Source organism: Salmo salar, chromosome ssa12 (genome assembly GCF_905237065.1).
Source record: "Salmo salar chromosome ssa12, Ssal_v3.1, whole genome shotgun sequence".
Classification (NCBI taxonomy): Eukaryota; Metazoa; Chordata; class Actinopteri; order Salmoniformes; family Salmonidae; genus Salmo; species Salmo salar.
Window position 1 is genome coordinate 88139830 of NC_059453.1, and position 22110 is coordinate 88161939.

Consider the following 22110-nt stretch of genomic DNA (forward strand, 5'->3'; position numbering starts at 1 on the left):
ACAAATAAAGTAAAGGGAGGAAGCTTATATCCACTTCTTGCTACTTACTTCAATGCAGGCAAAATTATTTTAAGTTATTAGGTTCAAAATCAGATTGACAGTACACTGAATCTCAAGTAGCCGACAGTTAGGATAACTTGCTTTCACTATTAGGAATTTGACTTACATTTCCATGAATCACATTAACTTTTAATAATGTTGTATTGCTGTATTACTGTATTTACTGTATTTAAAACAACTGTAAAATACAGTGTAAATACAGTGAACTTATTGTTGTCCACCAGTTTGTATGCTTGTAAATGTCAAAGCCTGTTACATTGTTATGCTATAAAATAATTATTGTCCGCTTAAGTCAACAATCACTACAGAACCATGCATTGTCATGTAGAAAGTTTACACTTTCTGAAACTTGAAACCAGCCCAGGACCAAATGTACATAAGGTCAAACTCAGTCATGCCTATGAATTCTTCTAATTTATTACCTTCCATTATAAACTCTCAATATCCTCCGAAAGAACACGACTGCATGCTAGCCGTAAAAGAGGTATGTGAAGCCGTGTAACAGTTGGCAAAACAATACCGGGTGTGTGTACCCATGGAATATTTTATGGAGCGGGGGGGGGGTCACAGTGGACAGCCTAGGCAATGGACACCATGTGAGTGGCCTATGGAATATTGATTTCAAATTGCATGCGTCTTAAATTATGGGAATCTCTTCTGTTGCCTCTGTCTTGAGAGTCTTGAGAGTCAACAAGAGAACACATCTAGGATTGGATTGTCAAGTTTCTGTCAAAGAAAAGTTGGGGAAACTCATTGCAGGCCTATTGACAGTATGAATAAGTCATTACATAATCTCTTTCAACACACACTACTGTATCTCAAACCACTATTGATATTCTTCTTTTTCCAGAAGACTAAAGAACATGTCTACTCTCTGAGGATATAATCAACACGCATCCATTTCAGCTCTCTGCAGTGTTTCTGGTTGCTCTGGGCAATCTGACAGTCTTTGCGAAGCAGAACTGGAGGACTGTGGAACCACTTCACTCTGAAAGATAATGAAAAGACAGATTGTAGTTTAAAAACATTATTTTACACATCATGTGAACATGCTATATTTCAATGTAGTACAGCAAGACTTTTATTTTATTTTTTATACCGTTGACTGTGAGTTTGGTGGAGCACTCTGCCCTGCCCAAGGCATTGTCTGCGATGACTTTGTACTCTCCAGTGTCCTTGGGTCCAACCCTCAGTATAAGCATGGAGCAGACCCCACAGGTGTTGGTGATAAGATAGTTGGTGTTGGTGTTGAGGCTGATGTTGTTGCGGTACCATGTGACATGAGGTGTTGGGTCCCCTCTGACAGCACAGCTCATGTAGCACTCGTAGCTCTCAGGGGTGCTGTGCGTTTTCAGTGGAACTAAGAACGATGGTGCTGACTCAAAGTTGAGGCTCTTGAATGAGCTGAAAGCCATTGAGAACTTATCTAGATGAAACACAATAAATATGGGAAAGTCTCAGTTAGTGGTTCAAATTGCTTTCATGACTTAATTTAGTTTTATTTAGCCTATTCATGAGAAATGTGAAACTGTTGAAACTCATTGAACTGTTGTTCAAAGTACAGTATCATAGTTCTGCGACCACAAGGTTTTGGTCTGAGACCTTTTTCAGAACAGTGTCACAGACCACAGTGTGCTGTAGCTTCTCCCCTTTAAATGACAAACATGTTAACTAACTACCAATCAACAAACATCTGTTTTGGTTTCCTCTTGAGGGTGACTTATGATTCTCTCTCTGGATAATGAACAATGACACCAGACAATCTTAACGTGCCTTTTTTCTTGTTCACTCCCCAGGTTGGCGACTCAGAAGGCTCAGAGAGACCCATGTCATTTTTGGCGTAGACACGGAAGTAGTACTCTCGTCCAGCCATGATGTTGAGGGCTGTGAACTTGTTGTTGAAGAGGTGGTCGGCTACAGTTTGCCACATTCGCTTGACGGAGTCGCGTCTGGACACTATGTAGTGCAGCCTGTCGTCCCTCTTCTCATCTGGGGAGGGAGTCCAGGTCACAGTCACTGTTCCAGGAACATTCTGTTCCAACTCCGCTGGGCCGGGAGGCTTGGGATCATCTGTAACCAGGTAAGAGAGACATGGTCGTCAACCATTCATTTGAATGTACAGTACATGTAATATTACACATACAGTGTAATACATTTATTTGTCGTTGTAAAGTAGACTCTACAGAACACACCACTCTTCAGCACATGTCATATCCTCACATGGTCTCTCCTATTATTGCTATGCGGATGACACTCAACTACTTTTCTCCTTCCCCCCTTCTGACACCCAGTTGGCGAAACCCATCTCTGGCAGATATCAGCTTCGATGTCGGCCCACCACCTCAACCTCAAGCTTCTCTTCCTCACGGGGAAAGCATGGAGCTGCCCCTCTTTAACTTCAGGCTATGCTCAAACCCTACACCCCAACCCGAGCACTGCCCACTCCACTCCATCATGGTTGACTCCACTGTGTCTCCCTCCCAGAGTGCAAAGAACCTTGGCGTGACCCAGGACAACACCCTGTCGTTCTCTGCAAACTTAAAAGCAGTACTCGCTCCTGTAGGTTCATGCTCTACAACATCCGTAGAGTATGACCGTACCTCACACAGGAAGCAGTGCAGGTCCTAATCCAGGCACTTGTCCTCTCCCGTCTGGATTACTGCAACTTGCTGTTGGCTAGGCTCCCTGCCATCAAACCCTTGTAACTTATCCAGAATGCTGCGGCCCGCTTGGTGTTCATCCTTCCCAATTTCTCCCATGTCACCTCGCTCCTTCACACACTCCACTGGCTTTCAGTCGAAGCTCGCATCCACTACAAGACCATGGTACTTGCCTATGGAGCAGCAAGAGGAACTGCCCCTCTTTAACTTCAGGCTATGCTCAAACCCTACACCCCAACCCGAGCACTCCGTTCTGACACCTCTGGTCTTTTGGCCCTCCCTCCGCTTCGGGAGGGCAACTCCTGCTTAGCCCAGTCCAAGCTCTCCTCTCTCCTGGCACCCCAATGGTTGAACCAGCTTCCCCCTGAAGCTAGGACAGCAGAGTCCCTACCCAACTTCCAAAAATATCTGGAACCCTACTTCTTCAAATAGTATCTTAAATAATCTCACGCACCCCTCCCTCACAACCCCTCCTCATGCCACAGACGACATATAGTAAACACAGTAGTGATCTTTTACAGAGTTCCACCACTGACTGTCAATTCCACTCACTGTCAATACCACTGACTGTCATTACCACTGACTGTCAATACCACTCACTGTCAATACCACTCACTGTCATTACCACTCACTGTCAATACCACTCACTGTCAATACCACTCACTGTCAATACCACTCACTGTCAATACCACTCACTGTCATTACCACTGACTGTCAATACCACTGACTGTCAATACCACTCACTGTCAATACCACTCACTGTCAGTAACACTCACTTTCCACCCATCACTGTCAGTAACACTCACTTTCCACCACTCACTGTCATTACCACTCACTGTCAATATCACTCACTGTCAATACCACTCACTGTCAGTAACACTCACTTTCCACCCATCACTGTCAGTAACATTCACTTTCCACCACGCACTGTCAATATTTAATGGAATGTCTTGCTTGTATGATTATACCTGTGACTCTGATCTCGATACTGAAGGTCTCCTGACCAACCATGTTCTTGACGATGATGGTGTAGATTCCTGTGTCGGGACGCTCAGATGTGGGGATTAGGAGCTGGGATGTATTATCAGAGTTGCTAATGGTTACACGTTTTGATACTGGCATCCCATCCTTTAGCCACGTTATGTTTGGCATAGGAGAAGCCTGCCGAAAGACAACGTAGAAATAGACCGATGAGTTTGTTTGGTATTGTAGCCCTTTCCTGCAGACAATGACCAAAAGCCCCCTCTTTGGCTTCATGGGTGGAATATTCCAAAAAACCTGACAAATATTTCAGTCTTCTGTGATATACTGTATTTAAATTGTAATATTGGGATACAAACTTAAAACTTAATGCATACTGTATATCTGAGATGGTACAGGTGTCTTTCTTTTAACCCATAATCATGTGTGTGAGGTGTATACCTTTTTTCAAAGTAGATTTGTTTAAAACTACCAAGAATCACTCTGTGGCCGTGATTTAGCCCACAGCAATAAAAGGTTAAGTGAATGTTTCTACAATTAGCAATCCACTTTGTTAAGTGTCTCTGTTAACATCCATCACATTTCATTACAGAATTTGTTGCTCTGATTTTGTATTTCTACACCATCGCAACACATTCTAGGTCACAGAGTATCACACTTACATGGAATAGCAGACTGAGTTCTGTAATTTGCCTTAGAAACTGGTCATTCCGATGTAAGACCGGATAAGGCATTGTTTACATGCACAAGATTTTGCTGACCTCAAAGTTGATGTTGATTCGAGCAGAATTCCCGGCTCTCACAACCATGAAGCTCATCATTTTGCGATCAGTGAAATGTGGTCTCACTATGAGAAACGAGAAAGTTAGATAAAAAATACTTTGAAATTATATAGTTTCAAATAAGATAATGTGAATATAATAATATGTGTATAATCACTCCAGGTTTTAGGTTTTCATTCTGTGTTTCAGTCTTAGAACTACTATCATGATACTGTGAACACAAACTTGACAACAACAATGTTGACGATTTGATGTCACTCACCTGGGGGGGGCATTGCAATGATGTAGTTGTCCAAGCCTTTTGGCTCCCCTTCTCCCCCATCATTGGTGGCAATCACTCTCACCCAGTACATGGCCATTGACTTAAGACCCAAAATGTTATAGGAGGTCATGATGATGGGGTTATTGTTACAGCGGTCCCACTCTGGGTTTGCTGCTGGTCTGATTTCCACAAAGTATCCCTTTGCTTCATCTTGGACCCCTTCCTCCTCTATGGGTTTATTCCAACCCAGGGACAAGGTGGTGTAGGTGGAGTCTGTCACCTTCAGGTCAATGACTTGACCGGGGGGCTCTGAAAGGACACCAATGATTTCGGGGGTGAGTAGAATATACTGTTTGCGACAGCTGCTCATAAACATACTTTATATTTGAACTGTAACATTATGCCTTATTTACCAGTCAAATGCCATGTTGTATTATCAAATGATGGCTGATTTTCAGTTCGTCATCGCTATCTCAGAATGAAACAGATCATATTACTTACTCTTTGGGTCTCTTGCAATAACAAATTCAGAGGGGGTACTTGGCTCTCCAGCACCAGATATGTTGATAGCTGCAACACGGAACTCGTACTCTAGTCCCTCAATAACGTCTTTGACTGCAATCCCTTGACCTGAAGGTATGGGTGTGGCAAAGAATAGATCATGAAGGGATCAAAATATTTCTTTATTGTTTAAGCACTTTGACAGTATGGTTGCATTTATAGCAATATAGAAATCAGGTTGTGTACTGGTATGGAATGCAATTCAAACAAAACAAATACAGAAAGACTCTTGCATGATGAACCAAGTGTTGAAATGGCCACACCTTTGATTGGCTCTTTCACATTGTTCATTGAACCCCATAGATTGCTGCCCTTCTTGCGTTTCTCCAGGTGGTAACCTAGAATATTAGTTCCTCCAGTGTTGGAAGGGGGAACCCATTCCAGATTGATACAGTTTGCAAAGGCACTGATCACTTTGGGTGAGGAAGGTTGTCCTGGATATGCTAGGTAACAAGGGAAAAAAAGTACATTTTGGAGGTCTGACGGCATCCTCCATTGGGAGAAAGAGAGAACCCTAATTCAACAGCTAAATTTTGCATTCTGGTGACAGATTATGCCTTACCTCTTGTACCGGCCTGGATGTCATCTGTCTCCATCATTTCACTTATGCCCTGCTCAGTCACAGCCCTGATATGGTAGCAATACTTCCTTCCATGGTCTACATTGGTGTCCCTGTATTTGGGCTCTCCAGGGATCTGACCCAGCTTCATCCAGGAGTTACGGCCCAGCTGTTGTCGTTCCATGATGTAGTTGATCACAGGAGAGCCACCATTGTCTTTGGGAGGCCTCCATTTAAAGTCAAGTACAGCCGAAGAAGCTTCAATGATCTCCACGGGTCCTAGGGCAGGGCTTGGTCTGTCTGTGAATAGATATAGGGGAGCCTAATTATACTCCAGTTAGCCTTATGTTATCTGAGATAATGCTGTGTATGAAGCTAGAAGCTGTGTTGCCAATATTGCGTAAAAGGTGGAGACACCCTGTTGTGTCATTCAGGCAAGCACAAAGGATTGTCGTAGCAACATTGCAAATAGATTCATATCATCCCACTGACCCAGCACAATCAACCTGGATATGCCCTCAATGGTTCCACATTCATTTTTGATCTTGATCTTGATTTCTCCTGTGGCTTTCCGCTGGCACTTGCTGAGGAGGAGGCGACTGTGTGTGAGCGACTTCTCAATGTTGATGTGTTTGTCCTCCACCAACTCCTCACCTTCGTTGTACCAATAGATCTTCATTGGGTCACGACCCATAAAAGACAGCTTGAAGGTGGCGTTCTGGCCAACCTTTATTATGACGGGCTTTGAGAAGGCAGCCAGGTCATCTGCGTTTACTCTGGGTGGATCTGGAACGCAGGTGTCACATACATTTAATAGCACAAATACAGTACATATAGTAGATACAATATGTGTTAGTTGACTTGGCATTGCATGTCCATCTTCAGAGTATGCTGCATTCGCTCAATACTGATCCTGAACTTCAGTTCAACTGCCTCAATGTTTCCATTAATTATTTAAAAAGTTGGATGGATGGATTCCTTTACCCTCTACAATGAGCATGGACTCTGTTTTACGTCCGTCAGCTTCAAATCGGTATTTTCCAGAATCTTCCTCCTTGCAGTTCTTCAGTATAAGCCTGTGAAAGGCCCCATCATGTGTCATCTCAATATCATCTGATGTTTCTATCTGGAAGGAAACAAACAAAGTACTGTTTAGACCTGTAAAGAACTGCATGCGCTGTTGCAGCTCAATTATTACTTTTTCTGCATTTAGTCTCTGCAATATTTTTGTATTTCACAGTTTCATACTGAACAGAACTTACCTGCTGTAGTAGTGGACAAAACAAGACGGCAAAAACAAGTTGGATTTGAGATTCAATTTTTGAAGAGTATTGTATGTATGATTGCATTTCCAAATCTGAGGACTCAGTTTAAATGATGTTTATACTTACTACCGTTTTTCTAACTCACCTCTTTTCCATCTTTGTACCAGATTCCTTCACAGCTTTCACTGCTCAGTTTACACTCCAGTTCACCTCTGTTGCCCATATTAACACTGATGTCTGACAATCCACTGGTAAAGTGCACTCCTGGGTCTAGAGGATACATCAAGTCGTAGTCAATTGGTTAGAAAGATGATGTAGTGTGAATGTGATGCCTGGACATTACAAATCATTGAACACCTTGAAACCTCTTACCTATGATAGTGTCTGGGATCAGTGGACCTGTTTTCATTGAACACCTTGAAACCTCTTACCTATGATAGTGTCTGGGATCAGTGGAGCTGTTTTCATTGAACACCTTGAAACCTCTTACCTATGATGGTGTCTGGGATCAGTGGACCGGTTCTCACTCTTTTCTTCTTCTCTTCAACTGGTATCTCTTCGTCTCCAGGCTCTTTGTTCTTCTCCTCAACTGGTATCTCTTCGTCTCCAGGCTCTTTCTTCTTCTTTTCAACTGGTATCTCTTCGTCTCCAAGCTCTTCCTTCTTCTCTTCCACAGGCTCAGGCTCTTCCTTTTTGTCCTTGTTCTCCGGCTCTGGTTCGGGCTCTGCTGCTGCCTTAGCATCCATGTCTGCCTTAATCTGTTTTGCCAATTCCATTCTCTCATCTCTCTCTTTGTCCAGCTTAGCTTTCTGCTCTGCAGCTATTTTAGCCAAGTCTACCTCTCCCCCACCAGCTCGAGTTGTTTTGCGGACTTTCTTTTTCCCCTTGGTGGCTGGATCGTTATCAGCTGGAGCGTGGGCAAATAAGAACATAGGTAGAGTTATAGGTTAGTAAAGATTGTCAATGTTTTGCATTTGTACTGTCTGATATGGATTATGTTTGAATGATATTGATCAATTTACTTAACAAGTGACATATATTTGACATTATATGCCCTTACACAAGTAAGAGTCACATGACTTAGCGCCACTTTTTGTGTTTGAAACGTCATCTCCTTACCCTCCACAACAAGAAAGGCATTGCAAGACTTGATCCCTGCACATACTGAGTAGATACCACCATCCAGTTTCGCACAGTCCTTCACAACCAATCTATGGATGAGCATGTCCTCTGACACTTCAATGTCAAACTTCTCCCCTTGTTCACACGGTTGATTCTTCCCCGTCCATTGAATCTTTGACATGGGGGATGACAGGACACATTCAAACACGGCATCCTCTCTCTCCGTGGCCTTCACTTCCTGAATTTTGACCAGGAAATCCACCATGGGAACTGAATAAAATACACATTTGGAAGAAATACTTTATCTGGAACAAAATTACAGTATAACATGTGTTTTGTTCCCTTTTTGTTTTGGTGGATATTGAACAGACATTCATTTTTGCATACCGGCTAACCTGAGGGAATTTTGTTGGCCTTAGGGATTGTCAGCCTATATGAAATGGAAATGATTAAACAGAGAATAAATTGAAGACATCTCACCTTTGAAGTCAGTTGAGAAGATAAGTACCCCCTCCACCATCACTTGGTACAATCCTTCATCATCTCCAGCAAGATCCTTAATGCCAAATGTAAATTTTCTTCCTGTTTTCTTCAGAAAATGCTTCTCTTCTGTTTCGACACTGAACGGAACCATTACTCCATCCTGTATAAAAACACATTGTCAGTCTTAATTAATGCATACAAAAAAAACACATTTAATTTAAAGACACCTATTAGTTATTCTAAAATAGAATCAAACATGTTCCGCTTGGTTGTTGTTACAATGATTATAACAGTGTGTATTTCACACTATTCTCACCTTGAACAGGAAGATCTTGACGTTGGGGTCTTTAAGCGACATCTCAAATTCAAACTCTGCACCTCCACCAGGTTTGACTTCAATGTGTTTCAGATTGCTGAGGTTTTCAACATACTGTAGGAGCAAAAAACACATTCACTGTTAATGATGTTGGTGATATTCAGTTACTGTTCATTTTGGAATACAACAGTGTATGTAAAAGGAATAAACACCTCACTTTTCACATACTGGTAAATGCTGGGCGGCAGGTAGCCTAGAGGTTAAAAGTTTGGGACAGTAACCGAAAGGTTGCTGATTTGAATCCCCAGCTGACTAGGTGAAAAAAATTGGTCGATGTGCCGTTGAGCAAGGCACTTAACCCTAATTGCTCCTGTAAGTCACTCTGGATAAGAGCGTCTGCTACTGTAAATTACTAAAATGTAAAAAAAAAACTTAAGCTATATATAGACATTTTTATTATCTTTGACTGTCTCTGATTCAGGCAAACCTTTGCTTGTTCCTCCTCCCTCTCAACCTTCTTCGCATTCAGTGTCTTCAGCATCCAGCGGAAGTTAGTGACTCCAAACTCAGCACAGATTTTCTCATAGTCTTTCTTGTCGGCACTCATCAACACATCCCAAAACCTTGGATCGATTTCTCCATCTTTTTTGTCATCTTTGTCTGATTGTACAACCCTTAAACAAGAAGAATACAACTGTATCTCATTCACGCGTCAAAACCATTATGGTATAATTAGGATCTAGAACCTAGCTATGATTGAGTTTTTCTAGTATTGTCTTACGCTTTTGTTAGGAGATTTTTGAAATCTTCAGGTGGCTTCACAGCAGCTAAATTGAGATTGAACTTTTAAGTTATTTTGTACAGTTAATGTCACTTAAACTTTGTTTTGTTATTGAAATTCAGTGATTGACCTGCTCGTGCATCTTTCATAGCTTTGCTCTTCTTATATCCCACTGAAAGGCAAGAGACGTTTCATTAGATGATTTGGTTAATTAAGATCAATCGGATCAATTATAGTTTGTCTGGCTTAGATCCCGAGGATATGTGTCTGCCTGTGTTTTGTTAAGGATCTACAGTATTTAACGTAACATGATGTTTCTGTTGTTCAAGACTCAGTTATGAGATGTAACCAGGTTTAGCGCCGTATATCAACCCAGGAGTAATGGTGTCCTCACTTTCAATTACATTGAGGTTAGCGGTGACCACAGCTTTTCCATACTCATTAGTGGCAAAGCATTTGTAGGTATCAGCTTGTTCTGGAGATACCTCCGGCATCTGTGAACACAAATTGATCAAGAGTATTACCATTTGGACAAAATTTGTTAGCATCAGTTACGTCACCCCAGATTGGGGATGAAGGCAAAGAAGAAGAACAACGGCCACAGTGATATGGCATAATGTGAAAAATACAGATTTATAAAAGTGCTGGGCTAATTGTAACCAGCTGATCTCTCATTAAACCATCTAAAATAACACAGCTGATCTCAATTGCAGTCAACATTGGCCAGCGATTTATCGCTCGCTAACGTGGATTTCGAGGTTATCTTTTAGTCTTCATTGCAGCCAACATTTTTTTGTATTATTTCTCCCTCTGGTTGGTATTACGTAAGGTGGAAATCAGGTTGTTTCGGATCCATTGAGGTTGTTTAGAAATACAAAAAAGGTGTCACTGTAAATTGCTGCTCCTCTCCAGTACCAGTGTGTTGACTCACCTCTATATAGTGCTCATTAGGCGTGGCTGGATCAGATACCATTTTGTATCTCCCTGGTTCAGTTACTTCTCCATTATTTCTTGTCCAATGCACACTTGGTGTCGGATTACCAGACACAATTGCTTTGAAAAAAGCACATTTCCCTTTATAAAAGAATGCAATAAAACACAGTTAATGTCAACTCAGTATAATGTCAATTTCAAGCAAGGATCAAGACAATATGTGCAATTTAAAGACTTTAGTACTATCTCACATGTTCATTGTGGTTTGATATACGAACCATACCTTCCTGAATAGTCAAAGCGATGGGTTTGCGGGTGAAATCAGGGGTGGTCATGCCCTCAGGAAGCTCCTCCACAAACTGTGTAATCATGACCCCAGGGACTCTGGATCTCTTTTTGATTGCCACTAGTGGGATGTAGGACAAAGTGCAGGATTAGACATACACATATACAGTACATCACAATAGTCTTATAGGAATAATACGAAACCGGAAAGAAACTTGATTTATTCATTGTTATATGAACATTTACATTGATTAGTTACGATTTGATAAAAAAGTATATTATGTTTAGAAAACATGTAATGTTTGTGCTGCTACCATGTTGTGCTGCTGCCATGTTGTGTTGTTGTCTTAGGTCTCTCTTCATGTAGTGTTGTGGTGTCTCTCTTGTTGTGATGTGTGTTTTGTCCTACGTTATACATTTTTATCCCAGCCCTGTCCCTTTTGCCTCTTCTTATGCTGTTATTGTAAATAAGAATTTGTTCTTAATTGACTTGCCTAGTTAAATAAAGATGACTTTTTTTTTTAAACATCACTTTAGAAAAAAAAATACATGACTTACCCTGCCCTGGAGCAGTTGGCTCCTCATCTTTAGTATTCTTGAAGAATTTCATCTCACTATGGATAGTAGTTTTGCCAGCTTTTCAGATGGTTCTCTGCTACTGAAATAGAGAACATGTGTTTCAAATCAAGTTAACAAGATCCTGTTTTTTGTTTGGCATCAAGTTGTGCACGAAGTAGCGATGTCCAATAAGGTATTTTCTTATCTCTTAACAAGCACCATCAATCTGTTCTAAATTAAAATCAAAACGTACTGTGCTCCTGGAATGACATACAACATACAGGGGACTCCCGAGTGGCGCTGCGCTCTAAGGCACTGCATCTCAGTGCTAGAGGTGTCACTACAGACCATGGTTTGATTCCAGGCTGTATCACAACCAGCCGTGAGTCCCATAGAGCGACGTACAATTGGCCCAGCATCGTCCAGGTTAGGGTTTGGACGGGGTAGGCCATCATTGTCAATAAGAATTTGTTCTTAACTGACCTGCTTGGTTAAATAAATACGAAGCAGCAAGCTAAAAAAACATTATACAAATTAACCATTTAACCAATAAGCTTAACCGGCTAATGTACCATGGTTGGCTAACTGGTTAACCTACTGTACTATGGTTGGCTAACTGGTTAACCTACCTATCAACTGCGTAGATTTTGTATACATATTGCATGAATACCATTGTAAATGCACAGTGGTACCCTGAGATAAACTGGTGAAGACGTTTCTAATGGGAAAATGTAAGAATACCAAATATAATTTTTTTATTTAGTGTGATCAACGTAATGTTATCATAAATAGTCTCTGGACCATACAGTACATAATGGCTTGGTTGACATGGCTGTCATCTCTTGGTCACTGCACTCCACAGTGTTTATAGGAATCACTTTCTGTAAGTGGCTTACAAAGGATCTTCAGTATATGAGCTAAGCATGTGGGATGGTAGGCGTCACAGGACAGGACAGCTATTAGTAACAGTAAGAAACCCCATCTGTCTCCCACACAATTAATCTTCTACAGATGGTTCCACTGGGTGCCATTTACCCATTGCTTTAACCGCTGGATTAAGGCAATATTTCTGTCCAAGGAATCTGATGCTGACACATTTTGAGTAAACCTTGCTCTTGGTGACGTCTCTATTAAAAGGGAGAATGGGAGGGAGAGAGTGTGACAGATTGTAGGATACAGCATTCTTGTCGCTGTCTTTAACATTTGGACAAGCAGGACATTTGAAAACAAGTCCTTGGAAACCCTTGCAAGTGGATTATTTTTATTTTGGGGGTTTGAGTGCAGTCGTACCGGCATTCTCCATTGTCTAATGCATACGTTTACATTTCAAGATCCAATAAAACTCTTAACTAATACCCATACCCACACTGTGTATGCTATATTTTCTCTGTTTAAACACAATAATATGTTTCATACATTTCTTGGTATGAAGCAACTTGCACAGTTCATAAATTGTGCACAGAAATCTTAACGATCTCACTTTCGCATAAAAATACTTGACACTGCAGTCACTTGACAGTGCAGTCAGTGTACATTTCTTTTTTATATCGCAACTTTTACTTTAGCACGTACTAGCGCAGGTGGTTGGATCATGATATGCTCCAAGAGGTGGTAACTCAAGATGGACGGTAAATTAAAGAATTCCTGTGATCACAGAATACTTAGCATGCCCAAAGTAGGCTGTGGCAAGTGACCTGCTTCATTTTGCATGCAATAGGTCACATAGCTCATAAAACTATCTATCATGGACCAACATGTGACGCAAGTCACTTGCTGAAAATGGAACGTGCTACTGTAGACTACCTCGCTCATGTCCACTTAATTTTTATGCAATTTTAAGTCAATATAAGCTAAATGTTATTCTGAAGAATGATCAGGTCATGAGCCAGTATATGTATTGGGTTTGTCCACTTTGACAGAAAGCATTGGAGCTTGAATATATGCTAAATATAATGCTATTGCGTATGTGAAATTAGTATAAATATTAATTGAATTTTATATATTCTCCTGTCAGTGTTCCATTGCTACAGGCTAAATCCACAGGTCACATTTTACTACGCAAGAACCTTCTCCTTGCTCACCATCTTCATTCTGACTTCTTCACCTTTTCTCTACTCTGGCACCTCTGCTTTTTGCTACGAGGTTATCCAAGGAATTAAATGTTTTTCATGTAAGCTACACTTCACTTTTTCATTGTTGCTAGGAGACAATCCATGACTCCTCTTTCTCTAGCTGTACAGTTCCCAGTTGTAAGAGTTCAAATGCACTTATTTTACGAATGCCATTAACAACTTTTGCTTGCTTTTGGATTGTCAATGAGACAACCAAAGTAAATTAATCAAGCCAGGAGGTGGATTTCCGTTAGGATGCCGTGCAAGTTTAAATGTCATAATCTATGCTGTGCTGTACTTCCATATTTGTATGGGATGAAAAATAGCCCTGCCTAGCAACTGTGCTGTGGGATGGATTTATAAATAAGATGGGTATGTGGCAGGTCTATGTCCCAGGACGCCGAGCTCCGTCTAGTGGCAATCAGTCTCTTTTTACTGCCTGAGCTGTTCCATTGGGGGTTTGAGTCTACACAGCATCATCTTTACAGTTAGAAGATGCCTCTCTTAGTTGCCCCGATCTTTTGAGAGGAGAGCAGTCACAAGATGTATCAAACTGTTAACCGTTATAAGTATTCCCACACTTTTGGTTAGGTATCACTATATCAACATTGAGCACCTATCATACATCCACTACATAATTAAGCTCATAAGGCATCTAATGCTCAAGCTCATCTCAAGCTCATTTCATCTTCAGCTCAAAATGCATCTCAGCTTTAGGTTACATTACTTGAGCACTGTGTATTCCTGAAAATAGACCATCATCATCTGCCAATTGCTTCCAGATCATATAAACACTTGTAAGCATATCGTTTTTTATTACATTCCATTTGCATGCTTATGAATGTCATTTTCCTATGCAATCAGTATTGGATTATACATTAAGCAACTATACATTTCACTATTATATATATATATATATTTTGAATTGTGTTTTCAAGTTCAATTGAGTTTTGATCACTGTTTTTCATCACTAGGTAATGGATGTTTTATTTGGGAATTGAATGCTGTGCTTCCCTCTCAATCAGCATTCAATTAGATGCACTTATGCCCTTCCTTGCATCGTTGTACAACCTTGTGTCATAACAACCTTACATTAATTTGAATTATTTACAGGACATAATGACATCATATTCCATTAGCCTTTAAACAGCTTAGGATCAATTTACAATTGGCGTGCAGAGACACCCACGGTACACTGTGTATAGTTACACAGAACAGATGTTATCAATAATGATATCAATATGTCTTGAATTATTATCATGCCCACATGTTGACATTTAGCCCCTCGACCTGTGCCCAGGGAATGGACTTACTTGTTCTCTCTCCTCTCTGCTCCTTCTAGCCACAGTCCTTCTGATACTTGAGTGTGGTGTCTTCGTTTTGAGAGGCAATAAACCCTTTTTGAGATGCTCAGCGCAAGGCTTAACCGTGTCCTTCCACCGTGACTGCTGGGGATAGGCTTACTGACATATACATTATTTGGCGCAAGTGCTGCAGGTCTTGAAAAGGATGTACCAAGAGTGGATGGATAGCTGACTCCTCCCTCAAAATGAAGATACCCGCTAGACATTGGACCGGGCTCGTTATTATAGAGTACGCTTTTAAAAGGAGGTTATAGAAGTGTCATAATGAGATTAACTTCTACAGCAGCAAACATTGAACACTGTCCGGGCATCTCTACATCCTGCATTTTAAAGGTCCGTTTCCACTTCTGTTGATGGACCTAGACTGGTTAGTATGCTACTTAAGATGACTAAAGATGTTGGACTGCATGCCACAGGAAATAGTATGCATGTAATGATGACCGATTTATCATTAATCTGGTTGCAAATTAGCAACCTTTGATTTATTTGAGCATGTAGTTTTACTCTATTGGAGTTGGTTGCTATTGGACATGACTAATCAAAATCTACTTAAAATACTGTCTTCTATGAGCAGGATATTTAAACTAGAGAATGATAATGTCAATGTGGAAAAAGAGAGCTTTATCCTGTCAAAACATTTTATAGCGTTAAAGTTGGGTTCTGAGTGCTCTATAAAATAAATACTGTACTATTCAGTAGGTATAAATGATTCCTACACATTTCAAAGCCATCAAAATGCTATGTTGTTGACTAACTCCACAAAACAAATAGTCACGAATCACTTAAGCATTCCTGTATATGTAAAAAGCATCACAAAAATGTACGCAAATTAAACTAATAATCACTGATTTTAATTGATTATCCTGTTCAAACATTAGGAATGCAAACTTCCTACATCATATGAGCTTGAAATATGTATTTACACCAAGCTCTTGTACATAGCATAACCAACATAAAAATATCTCTTTTCCAACACACCATTCAGATCCATTATTTGTTTAACTTCTACATTGTGATTAGTTGAAGATAGTAGATGTATTAACTTCTATTATATTAAACATTTTACATTTTGTTTAATAATTAAAGATAGCCTAAAGAAAATGAAAGAGGAAAACAAAAACAAACACTATTGACAACAAATATTCATTCTAGTTTTCAAAGAAAAAAATGGGCAAATCAGCATTACTCCATGAGAAGCATAAACAGCAGGTAAAACACATTTCAGAAATTAGTCAGTACCTTTGAAGTTAATGAAACACAGCCATGCATTTGCAGTTCTCATTTGAATGTTTACGCCAGTAAACCTTGATCTCTCTCTCTGCTTGATTTTACTGTTCATTTTCTAAATCAAATTTACTCAAAAGCCACTGAAAACTAGAGCAACATGCATCATTTTATTTCCAATCATCTTTCCTATACCAATGTTGCACTTTGAGAAGAAAAAACACAAACACAACACTATTCATGACTTGCTTTTAGGCTGCTTTTGATTATTGAACACTGTTGTTACCTTACATAATTGTCTCTCCTTAATTCAAAGAGTGAGATCTCAACCTGAGATCTTCAAACATATGTAGCACCCAGAATGTAGAATAGTCTTATGTTAAATGTGATACAGGGAACGCTGAACTTAAAAATATTCACAATGTCATTTCTACACAGAACTGGAAAACAACAGAGGACTTCTGTGAAAGGAAAATTCCACCCAAAAACTATATTTTGGCATTTGTTTCATTAGTCCATTGTTGACATAGTCCTATAATATTTTGGTTGTCAGCAATCAAATGTTCAAGATATGTCACTTTCAAAATACAGAAATCATCCCTGTACGATGCATTTTGCATCATATGATGCAAAAAGCAGCATCATATGATACAAAATTAATCATACTGAGGATGATATCTGTATTTTGAAAGTTGCATATCTTGAAAACCTGATTGTTGATAAGCAAAAAAATGTGGGACTATGTCAACAATGAAACAAATACCAAATGAAACAAATACCAAAATATCGTTTTTGGATGGAGTTTTCCTTTAGGCTATTTGAATAAAAAAATAAGGACATGATTGTCTTCTTTTTAATGCCAATCTAATCTGAAAAACAAGAACACAAAATGGGATTATAAATAAGTCAAACTGTTTTTAAATGTATTGGTTTTCATTTCAAATTCATTGTTTGCTCTCAAAAAATGAGTTTTATCTCTCAGATTTGCATTTCAATGTAGTACAGCAAAAAATGTGTTTCTACCTGAGACAGTGAGCTTAGTGGAGCACTCTGCCCGGCCCAGGTGGTTCTCTGCGGTGATTTTGTACTCTCCAGTGTCCTTGGGTCCAACCCTCAGTATAAGCATGGAGCAGACCCCACAGGTGTTGGAGATTAGGTAGTTGGTGTTGGTGTTGAGGCTGATATTATTACGGTACCATGTGACATGGGGTGTTGGGTCCCCTCTGACAGCACAGCTCATGTAGCACTCATAACCTTGTGGAGCGGTGTGCATTTTTAACGGGACAAGGAATTTGGGAGGACGCTCTAGGTTGCAGGTCTTAGATTCTGGCCTGTCCAGCACAAACCTTTCTGAAAACACAAACACAGAGGCAAGATTACAGATTACAGTAGTTATTACACACATCCGAATTTGGCACATGGACAGAAATGAAAGTATAGCTGATGAAAGTGTAAATGTCCGCTCACCAGTTGCTGACCAAAAAAACATATCTTTAATAAAGCTTTAGCATTATACAATAATGTTAAAAACGTTATTAATAAAGATTCCTTCTGGGAGGAGCAAACCATGAACGGACACTTCCCTTCATCTAACGGCCAAATGACAAGCTGGGGAGACTTTGGACCAGTCAGTGCCCAAGCTCTCAGTTATTAGGATTGCCATCAAGTGACCCGAAAAATTGCTAGCCTTTTTGTATGTTAAGCATTAAAACCACTCTGATGCATTTCAAAGCACATGGACACTACAAAGACTGACCCAAAATCCACAATGAAGAGTGACCCAAACAGCTTTTACAAACCTCTTTTGCCTGTGATTTCCCACTTTGGTGATTCTGAGGGTTGAGAAGAGCCCATGTCATTCTTGGCATAGACACGAAACTGGTACTCTCTGCCAGGCATGATGTTACAGGCTGTGAACTTGTTGTTAAAGATGTGGTCTGCCACTGTGTGCCACGTTCTCTTGCTTGAGTCCCGTTTCGACACCAGGTAGTGCAGCCTGTCATCCCTCTTCTCATCAGGAGATGGCGACCAGGAGACGGTCACTGTGCCCGGTACATTCTCATCTACCTCCACAGGACCTGGAGGTTTGGGCTCATCTAGATCAGACCACAAATAATTATGTGATGAATGATTAACACTGGACCTCAACTGCTTTCAACTTGGTTATTAACAAAACCGCAGTCAGCCATGTTATCAGCATCTCACCTGTAACTCTGATCTCAATGCTGAATGTCTCCTGGCCAACAATATTCTTGACCATAATGGTATAGATTCCTGTATCTGAGCGCTCTGAAGAAGGAATCAAAAGTTGGGATGCCCCTTCAGCATTACTGATGGTAACGCGTTTGGACACAGGCATGCCATCCTTCATCCAGGTGACATCTGGCCAAGGGGAGGCCTGTGAAGAATATCAGAATGTAATCACTACATCTACATAACAATGTTATACAACTGGTGAATACTTCATTTGGGTTCTCTCCATTTGTATGAAAGTGGATATTCTTTTAGACATAGAAATAAAACAACATATTTACACTGTACCTCAAAGTTCATGTTGAATCGTGCAGAATTCCCTGCTTGTACCACCATGAAACTCTTGACTTTTTGATCAGTGAATCTTGGCCTGACTGGATGATGCAAAAGCATAAGAACAACGTTCAAATTTTTTGTGTCTACACAGTCAAAGTTGGGGGGGTTGGGGGGTGCTTGCAATCAAACTAGATAACCTCAATATGTTGATGCCAACAGGGATGTTTTAAATTAAAGGTCTTACCAGGGGGAGGCATAGCCAGGATGTAGTTGTCCAGCTCTTGCGGCTTGCCTTCTCCCCCGTCATTGGTGGCAATCACTCTCACCCAGTACATTGCCATTGACTTCATGCCTTTCACTGTGAAGGAGGTCATGATGATGGGGTTATTGTTACAGCGGTCCCACTCTGGGCATTCAGCTGGTCTGATCTCCACGAAGAATCCCTTGGCTTCATCCTCAACCCCCTCTTCCTCCCTTGGTTTAGTCCAACCCAGGGACAAGGTGGTGTAGGTGGAGTCTGTCACCTTCAGGTCAATGACTTTACCGGGGGGCTCTGAAATTATACAGTGACAAAGTAATAGGTCTCTTAAAGCTATGGATTAATTTGAAAGAATATCTACGTACACAAAGTACCATTGAGTATGACATACTTTTTGGATCCCTGGCAAACACAAACTCAGACGGAGTGCCAAATTCACCAGCTCCAGAGTTGTTGATAGCTGCCACACGGAATTCGTATTCCATGCCCTCTATCACGTCTTTCACACCAAACTCCTTCTCTGTGGTACAAGCATATATACAAAACAATAGCGCAAGTTGTGGGTGAAACTTTAATACTTCATGTATGGAATAAACATGTTTCCTGGTATTTGGAGGTAAACAAGAAAAGAACAATACATTAAAACAGAAGTTGAAATGGTGAAACCTTTTATAATATCATCTGCAGGATTGACAGGGCTCCATAGATTGCTTCCCTTCTTGCGTTTCTCCATGTTATATCCCAGAATGTTGGTTCCTCCAGTGTTGGAAGGGGGATTCCATGTCAGAGTGATACAGTCCTTGAAGGCACTGACCACTTTGGGTGCAGAAGGAGGTCCAGCGTATGCTATGTACAGAAATATGGTTTAGCAACAACTGTCTTCTGGTTCTGTATTAATATATATACAAAATAAGTCACTTAATTTCAGCATTTAAAAATGTGGTATTGTTATTCTGTACTAGACAATGCACATTGAGATTTACAAAATAACACATAGTATCCTGAATCACCCTAAATTGGCCTCACCAATTTATGCGCCCACCTTTTGTGCCAGCCTGGACATCCTCTGTCTCCATCAACTCACTGGTGCCCATCTCAGTGTCGGCCCTGATTTTGTAACAGTACCTTCTACCATGGTCCACATCACTGTCCTTGTAGTGGGCCTCTGGACCGATCGGACCCAGCTTTTTCCAGGTGTTGCGGCCTATCTGTTGACGTTCCAGGATGTAGTTTAGTATCTTACAGCCACCATCATCCTTTGGGGACCTCCACTTCACCTCAATGGCATTTTGAGAGGCTTCAATAATCTCCAGAGGTCCCATGGGAGGGGTGGGCTTGTCTGTGAAGAAACAGATGCAGCTTTTACTCTCTGTGCTATTTCTCTTAGCATCATAACATTTCTTCCTGAACTTAAGGGGACAGTGCAATATTTAGGCAATTTATCTACTTACCCAGAGTCAGATGAACCGATGGATACCATTTGTATGTTTCTGCATGCAGTATGAAGTTAAGAGTTCGATTTTGCGAGCCAATACGAACTATTTTAACGCAATGACTGGACGTCTACCGGAATAGCTAACATGCTACCACCTACTTCATTCCTACTGGATGCAGAAAAGTAAAAATGGTATCCATATTGCACTGTATTCTAAATACATAGTTTGAAAAATAAAATTGTCCTAAGTGACTTGTAACAATCAAGTATTCACACCAAATCAAAGAGAAGTTCTTGCTTGGACCCAGAGAGAATAAACGTACCAATTACAACGATCTTCGCAAAGGCCTCAACAGTTCCAAACTCATTTTTGAGTTTGAACTTGATTTCTCCAGTGTCTTTGCGCTGTAACTTGTTAAGAGTTAGTTGACTATAACCCTCTCCATGCTCTATCTTGATGTTTGTGTCGTCTGAGAGCTCCTCGCCTTCATGGTACCATTGGATCTTCATTGGATCCCGACCCACAAATGGTATCTTGAAAGTGGCTTTTTGACCTTTTTTAATAACGATTGGGACACTAAACTTGTTCAATTCCTCTGGGTCGAATCTAGGTGGATCTACAAAAGAAAGGTACAATAATATAATGAGTGAATTTAAGAATGTTATTAAATATAATGAATCTAGTGCTAAGATTACATGCAAGAAAAAGAAAGTTAAATAGATTTAGACCTTCAACAACAATCATGGCCTCTGTTTTACGCCCATCTGCCTCAAATTTGTATTTTCCAGCATAGTCCTCTGAGATTTTGCTGATTTTCAGGGATTGGAAGAATCCATCTTTAGACATGGTAAGAACATCATCGGGTTCAATCTGAACAGCAAAACACAATATTTAGGCTGATATATCTCTTAAATCTCGTCTGCATTTGCAATGGCCATTAAAACAACTAATATTAGGTCAAAACACAAACACTAAACGCTATATAAGGACTAAACTATAATAATAATAATAATAACGTATTGGTGTTTTTCTATGGCCAGCATAATAATATGTATTGAAGTGGTGATTGGCTAAATTATACTGCAATATAGACGCTCACCTCCTCTCCATTCAGGTACCATACCCCATCAACATTTTCCTTGCTCAGCTTACAGACAAGTTCAGCTGGGTCTCCCACAATGGCGGTGACGTCAGAAAGCCCAAGGGTGAAGTGAACACCAGGGTCTGGAGGATTTACCAGATTTAAAGTTAGTGGCAGTGCTTAAATTGCAGCTCACCCTTATGTAATTACCTGCAGGGTGAGTGTTGGAATTCATATGAAGTAAAATAATTACATTCATTGCAATCTTTCTTTGTTATACAGTTCATGCATGCATGTATGTATGGCATACAATACAATGGCATCTTAGTGTACTGACTTACCTAAGCTCCGAGTCCTCAGAATCCTGAATCATACATTACTGTTTACATTTATTTCATTACATGTATTTTATTTAGCAGTTTATGTATAAAATACATGTTCAAATGTAAATTGTGATGTTTGAATTTAAATTATTTAAGAGGTGTGATGGATTAAAAA

General features: G+C 40.3%; 2 protein-coding genes across 8 annotated transcripts in view; both read right to left on the minus strand.

The window, feature by feature from the left end:
- Positions 1 to 615: 615 nt before the first annotated feature.
- igfn1.3 (immunoglobulin like and fibronectin type III domain containing 1, tandem duplicate 3) lies at positions 616 to 15630 on the minus strand. Of its 2 annotated transcripts, none has more exons than XM_014133796.2 (24): positions 15033 to 15630; positions 11609 to 11705; positions 11049 to 11171; positions 10764 to 10906; positions 10227 to 10326; positions 9963 to 10004; positions 9833 to 9878; positions 9539 to 9725; positions 9052 to 9165; positions 8733 to 8895; positions 8250 to 8522; positions 7621 to 8037; positions 7276 to 7400; positions 6850 to 6991; positions 6358 to 6651; positions 5869 to 6165; positions 5570 to 5749; positions 5247 to 5375; positions 4746 to 5054; positions 4463 to 4548; positions 3689 to 3881; positions 1834 to 2130; positions 1160 to 1486; positions 616 to 1048 (listed from the first exon to the last, which is right to left on the minus strand). In XM_014133796.2, exons 2-24 carry the CDS (start codon positions 11658 to 11660, stop codon positions 1044 to 1046), a joined length of 4044 nt encoding a protein of 1347 aa, XP_013989271.1. In that variant the 5' UTR covers positions 11661 to 11705; positions 15033 to 15630; the 3' UTR covers positions 616 to 1043. The 2 variants fall into 2 exon arrangements, with proteins under 2 accessions (XP_013989271.1, XP_013989270.1); XM_014133795.2 differs by having other exon boundaries at positions 11609 to 11708.
- A 282-nt stretch (positions 15631 to 15912) lies between these two features.
- The window catches only part of igfn1.1 (immunoglobulin like and fibronectin type III domain containing 1, tandem duplicate 1), a 33732-nt gene continuing 27534 nt past the window's right edge, over positions 15913 to 22110 (minus strand). For all 6 annotated transcript variants that reach the window (XM_014133791.2, XM_014133794.2, XM_014133793.2 and 3 more), the window contains 12 exons: positions 21631 to 21755; positions 21260 to 21401; positions 20854 to 21147; positions 20138 to 20434; positions 19762 to 19941; positions 19487 to 19615; positions 19081 to 19389; positions 18849 to 18934; positions 18513 to 18705; positions 18107 to 18403; positions 17331 to 17657; positions 15913 to 17176 (listed from right to left, as the gene is read on the minus strand). In XM_014133791.2, coding sequence (XP_013989266.2) covers positions 17172 to 17176; positions 17331 to 17657; positions 18107 to 18403; positions 18513 to 18705; positions 18849 to 18934; positions 19081 to 19389; positions 19487 to 19615; positions 19762 to 19941; positions 20138 to 20434; positions 20854 to 21147; positions 21260 to 21401; positions 21631 to 21755 — 2384 coding nt within the window. In that variant the 3' untranslated portion in view covers positions 15913 to 17171. The remainder of the gene's footprint in view (positions 17177 to 17330; positions 17658 to 18106; positions 18404 to 18512; positions 18706 to 18848; positions 18935 to 19080; positions 19390 to 19486; positions 19616 to 19761; positions 19942 to 20137; positions 20435 to 20853; positions 21148 to 21259; positions 21402 to 21630; positions 21756 to 22110) is intronic.

Bases quoted from the DNA above. Each gene is read 5' to 3' on its own strand.
- igfn1.3 (XM_014133796.2), bottom strand. From the start codon at position 11,660: ATGAAATTCTTCAAGAATACTAAAGATGAGGAGCCAACTGCTCCAGGG. The intron at 10,327-10,763 runs GTGAGTCAACAC...TTGTGTTCACAG, and splicing joins CTAATGAGCACTATATAGAG to ATGCCGGAGGTATCTCCAGA. The intron at 9,726-9,832 runs GTAAGACAATAC...TTCTTGTTTAAG, and splicing joins AAAAATCTCCTAACAAAAGC to GGTTGTACAATCAGACAAAG.